Consider the following 5,544-nt stretch of genomic DNA (forward strand, 5'->3'; position numbering starts at 1 on the left):
TATTCAACAATAAGTTTATTTATTGAAAAGTAGCCTAACAAGGGTAGCAAATATGCACTCAGTATCGGGCTGCATCGGCAAACACAAATTGGTTCTCGGGCAACCCACTTGTCCCAGTGTTTTCAATAGCAAATAGGGATCCTGCTTCAGGTTCCAGTGCTAGTTGCCCAGGGCTCATCCCTCTTCTGGATGTTGTTACGTATAAGATGGAGAGGTCATGCCCACCCCAAACAGCTGATGTAACTTGGGATGCTGGCATCTTATGCTGCTCAAGTAGTTTTCCAGCTCTGGAATCTATTTTGATCACCTGCAATCAATGATTATGCTTGTAAGTTGACTTTTCCCAAGAAACAGGAAAAATATCCTAATTAGGAACTGCATTTATTCAGTGGCACAGGACCTCAATTTGGTGTGGGCAAGATAAATTATGCAAGGCTCTGTGATGGCACAATACACTAACTAATGCTAGATGATGATGATGATTTTAAATGAAAGTTTGGTAAATGAAAGTTTGGTAACACAAGGACCCTTAGACAAACCTTTGCACCACCATTACAAGCTACCCATAAATTGCCATCTTTGTCAATTGTCATGCCATCAGGATCACCTGTTACATTGTTTGCTTGGAAACTAAATAGTGTTCTTCTGTTTCCTAAAACAATAAAATGAAATATAACTAGACAGGTTATACACAAAAAAACGCAATCATTCACAATTTATGCTATAAATTGTTATTTCTTCCTTACTTGTAATTTTTTTTAATAGTTTCAATTGAAATGACTGCAAAACAATGTATATTAATTAAGTATAACTTTTTTTTATTGAACTTACGAATTGCCCCTGTATTGAGGTTAAAGTCAAACACATCAATATTTTTAGTGGGGGAGTCGATGTAGAACATAAATTTATTGTCTGCAGTCCAGGCCATGCCGTTGGATATTGACACAGGTCGAACTTTAGTTTCAGGATGAACATAGTTGTACTCATCCATCATGTACAGAGTGCCTTGGTCTTTGTCTATGTATGAACCCTCTTCTTTGCCCATTGTGCCTGTGAACATATATTTTTTTATTGATTATTATATTCTTCAAAATTTGCCCTCACATATAAAACTTTGTGACATATAATCAGTGTTGATTGTAATGATGATAATTTAATCATAATTATGAATTTACAATTACATAAGTTGTTGCACATGCTGACTTTCTCACTGAGTTCCATGGACTTATGTCTGTGGCTGTTGATCCGAACTTAATTTATTTTTATCCCTAAAAAACTGCAGTTTTCGGCAATAATAGTATGTCAAGTCAGTCCAGGTTATATATGTATAAAATATCTGTGTGATAAATCTCATCCAAACCCGATGTGTTATTATGCTATGCATACACTAACTTTCGAATTTTTAATATTACTTAAAACAAATACATTATTGCGGTTCTTTCTTCTTGGCAATGATGGGTCTTACTAATATATAAACATTTGGATTTTGTTCGACTTATAAATCCAATGTTGCTCCTCTTCATGGTTAAACTCATCAAACCATAGCCACCCCTTGCGGTCGGCATTGCCGTCGTTGCAGCGGTATTCGGGGAGCCCCAGGTTCACCATACTCAGCAGCCGCAGCGCTCCGTCCCCGGCCGGCATATCCCACGGCCTCAAATACACCAAAGGAGCACTGACCATCAGCTGTTTAGGGTTATCTTACCGAACCGCAGGCGACTGGTTAGATCATTTCCCCAAAATCGTTATTTCTTAGTAGTTAGCAATTCCATTCGGTTTTTTCCCCAATATGCTTTTTTATTATTATTATTATTTTTTGTATTTTTTTTCTTTAATTGTATAATATAGTTTTTAAGTATTTTATTTGTAATTATATTTTTATGAAAAAATGACTTTCTGCCAAGTTTCTTGCGGCGCATTCTTCTTGGCAATGATGGTCTTTCCGAAAGCGCTGCTAGTTTAAAAAAATGACGTGTAAAAGTGCCCATTGCGGCCTATTTACTGAATAAATCATTTGAATTTGAATTTTGAATTTACTGAAGCTTATTTTCACAATCGCGTTTTTTCCCAATTTTAGTTAACACGAAAACATAGATTGGTATATTATTTAATTGTGAAAATAAGCTTCAGTAAAAAACCTTATTGGGACAAAAAACATTTGGGGAAAAAAGCGAATGGAAATTTTGGCTACTAGGAAATAACGATTTTGGGGAATTGATCTAACCAGCCAGCCGCAGCGCCCCATCCCCTGCCGGAGCATCCCACGGCGCAAATACACCTCCGATCGAGCACTGACTACCAGCTGTTTAGGTTTGGCTTGCCAAATCACAACCGTCCCTTGGCGTCCACCTTGCCGTTATTGCACCCGTTATCTAGTAGCCCCAAATCCACCGCGCTCAGCAGCCGCAGCGCCCCGTCCCCGGCCGGCATGTCCCATGGCATCAATTACCCCCTCCAACCAAGCGCTGACCACCAGCTGTTTAAGGTTGTCTTACCGAACCACAGCCGTCCCTTGGCATCCGCCTTGCCGTCGTTGCAGCGGTTATCCGGGAGCCCCAAATCCACCGCGCTCAGCAGCCGCAGCGCCCCGTCCCCTGTTGGGGCATCCCACGGCAGCAAATACACCTCTGACCGAGCACTGACTACCAGGAGTCTAGGGTTGTCCTTCACTGTTATCGCGAATGTTACGGGCCCATAACCTGTTGATGACAGAAAGTGGTGGAATATGCTTATTATATGTAGAAATACACGTATCTGTGACTAGTTGTTTCCCGCAACTTTGTTTAGTTCCCTTGGGAATTTTTGCCATGAAATATTTGAAGTATCATATAGCTTTCTAGATGAAAGAATTATTAAAATCGGTTGCGTAGTCTTTTGATTCATCCCGTTCAAAAAAACACAGTTTTCTCTTTATAATATTAATTTAGACGTAGTTCCTGTAACAATTATATTTCAATTACATTTTTCTCTCGTGGGAACAATTAGATCTGACATTTCCGAGATTTTACGAAATTCTTATGAGAATTCCCACAAAATACATATATACCATCTGTAGTCAGGTACTATAGGTACGCATTAAAATTTATTCTTCCGTTCGGAAGTGAACATAATAGTATTGATAGGATTTAGTGATAGATGGGTTTTGATAAACATACCAATTTCTCTTTTTGTTATGTTGCCCGTTTCACCATCTAATCTGTAGACCATTTGTTTTGAAATGTCTACCCAGTACAGAGAGTTTTCAGTCTTCGACCAGTGCGGCCCCTCAAAATGGATCCCACCGCGACATACCTGCAAAATCAAAGGTTGATAGTTAGTGTCTATATGATCAAGTATTATTTATTATCCACTACTTTTAAGGCCAGTTGCAAGCCCAAACGCGATTTGTGAAAGGTGGTTTACTTTGAATACTGTGACATTGCTAAAGATCGACTTTAATAGATTTGTTTTTTTTTAAATCGTACTCACATTTGTTATTAATGGTGCACTATTTGAATTGGAGCCGCATGCACTGACGACGGTGATCAATACGATAAGACTTCTCATAAAAGCCTTCATTTGTTTGGTGTGTTGTTTATTCATTTTGTACGTATTAGGAATGTAGAGCAGGCCGCGGTGTCGCGTCTACCTCACTGTAGACAGAACCGGTCACTGCCGCGCTGTTGGTTCGTGCGTGATTGTCATGTCGGCTCAACTCAACTGTGCGAATGCGAGTATTGGCAAAGCCCACAATTGTTTGCAATGGAGCATCGGTAAAGCAGCCAGATACGCGGTGCATACCGGAATGAGAAATAATAAGTTGGAAACTCATATTGGTACCTAAACTCAAAAATCTCTTATAGGGTCTCTTGTTCACTTATTCAAGGCCAAGTGTTACAAAGTTGCTTTTTAGTTTGTGCCGTAGCCAAAATGGCAAAAACGAAATCCTTATAGTTTCGCCATGTCTCTTCTGTCTGTCTGTCCGTCCGTCCGTCCGCGGCTTTGCTCAGGACTATCAATACTAGAAAGCTGTAATTTTGCACGAATATAAATGTAAATCTATGCCGACAAAATGGTACTTACAATAAAAAGATAAAAAAAAAACTTTTTTAGAGGCCTCCATAGACGTAAACTGGGGGTGATTTGTTTTTTCTCATCAACCTTGTAGTGTGGGGTATCGTTGGATAGTCTTTTAAAACCGTTAGGGGGTTGCTAAAACGATTTTTTCAATTCAGTGATTTGTTTTCAAAATATTCAACTTTTAAACTGCAGTTTGGGAAAATAATCAATATAAATCGCGATTTATTGAAAAAATCTAATAAAATCAGATTTTTTTCATTTTTTCAGTTGTCATATTTTTAGTTGTCATTATGTTTACACAAGAGGTGGTAAACAACGTGACACCAAGGGAGTGGTGGTTATCACAAAAAAAAAAAACTGAAGAGGAACAATCAAAAATTTATCCAATGATTAAGCAATTGTTTGGGGGCGATAGCTTCTTCAGCTCCAGTGGAAAGGATTTTTTCCACCTTTGGAAATGTACATACTAAATTAAGAAACGACTGGGAACCGAAAAGGCAGTAATACTGGTTTTTTGTTTAAGTACTGTAATAATTAATATAATGATGATGACAATTACATTGATTGATTTTATCAACATTTATCACAATAAGGGGTTGTTTCACCATCCATTGATTAGTGTTAATGACGGTAAATGTTAATGCCGTATCCGTCTATTCGAACAAACAAATAGAGACGGCATCACATTAACCGTCACTTAACGCTAATCAATGGATGGTGAAACATCCCTAAAGAGAATGATTAAATCATTGATTTTTATTAAAAAAAATTTGTTAAATCGTGATTTAAATCATGATTTGAATCAAAATTGATTTAATCATACCAACCATGCTTTAAAAGTGCAAAAATTTTCAAAAAATCGAGCGTCCCCCTCCCCTTTATAAAATTCAGGATGGTAGTTAATATATCAAACTTACTAGGAAAACTATAACGGTTAAGTTTTCTTCAGAATTATTAATAGTTTAAGAGTAAATAGCAGCCCTAGGTATAAAATATACCTAAACTTGGAATATTCCGTACAAAATACGAAATCCTTAGAAAAATAATTACTTATCGAAAATACAAACTGAGACATGGATGCACAGAAAAACCAGAAAGAGAGACCAGCACTGGATTACACTATTGGACTAGATTCCTGTCCAGCAGTGGTGTACGGAATGCTGAGGACCTGGGTTCGATTCCCAGTGCTGGTCTCTTTTTCTGGTTTTTCTGTGCATCCATGTCTCAGTTTGTAGTTTCGATATGGTTTCACGAGATACCCGTAAAAGTAACAAATTTGGAGTTGAATTAAAAAATACAAAAGACTCCAAAAAACCAATCATAAATATTATTTACTTTTTTCGTAATGGCTACGGAACCCTATTTCGGGCGTGTCCGACACGCTCTTGCCCGGTTTTTTTTAAATATTATGCTTCCTATGGTTTTAATAATATTTGTGTCTATTATGAAATTGTAGAGCATTAATTTCTCTATCTAGTTTGTCTC

General features: G+C 37.6%; 1 protein-coding gene across 1 annotated transcript; it reads right to left on the minus strand.

Moving 5' to 3' along the window:
- Positions 1-3,552, minus strand: LOC141438993 (regucalcin-like). The gene is made up of 6 exons (XM_074103086.1): positions 3,469-3,552; positions 3,156-3,291; positions 2,496-2,699; positions 832-1,050; positions 540-652; positions 1-307 (listed from the first exon to the last, which is right to left on the minus strand). The coding sequence occupies exons 1-6, from the start codon at positions 3,544-3,546 to the stop codon at positions 59-61; spliced, it is 999 nt and encodes a 332-aa protein (XP_073959187.1). The 5' UTR covers positions 3,547-3,552; the 3' UTR covers positions 1-58.
- Between the last annotated feature and the right edge of the window lie 1,992 nt (positions 3,553-5,544).

This window comes from Choristoneura fumiferana, chromosome 20 (genome assembly GCF_025370935.1).
Source record: "Choristoneura fumiferana chromosome 20, NRCan_CFum_1, whole genome shotgun sequence".
In the NCBI taxonomy this organism is placed as follows: domain Eukaryota; kingdom Metazoa; phylum Arthropoda; class Insecta; order Lepidoptera; family Tortricidae; genus Choristoneura; species Choristoneura fumiferana.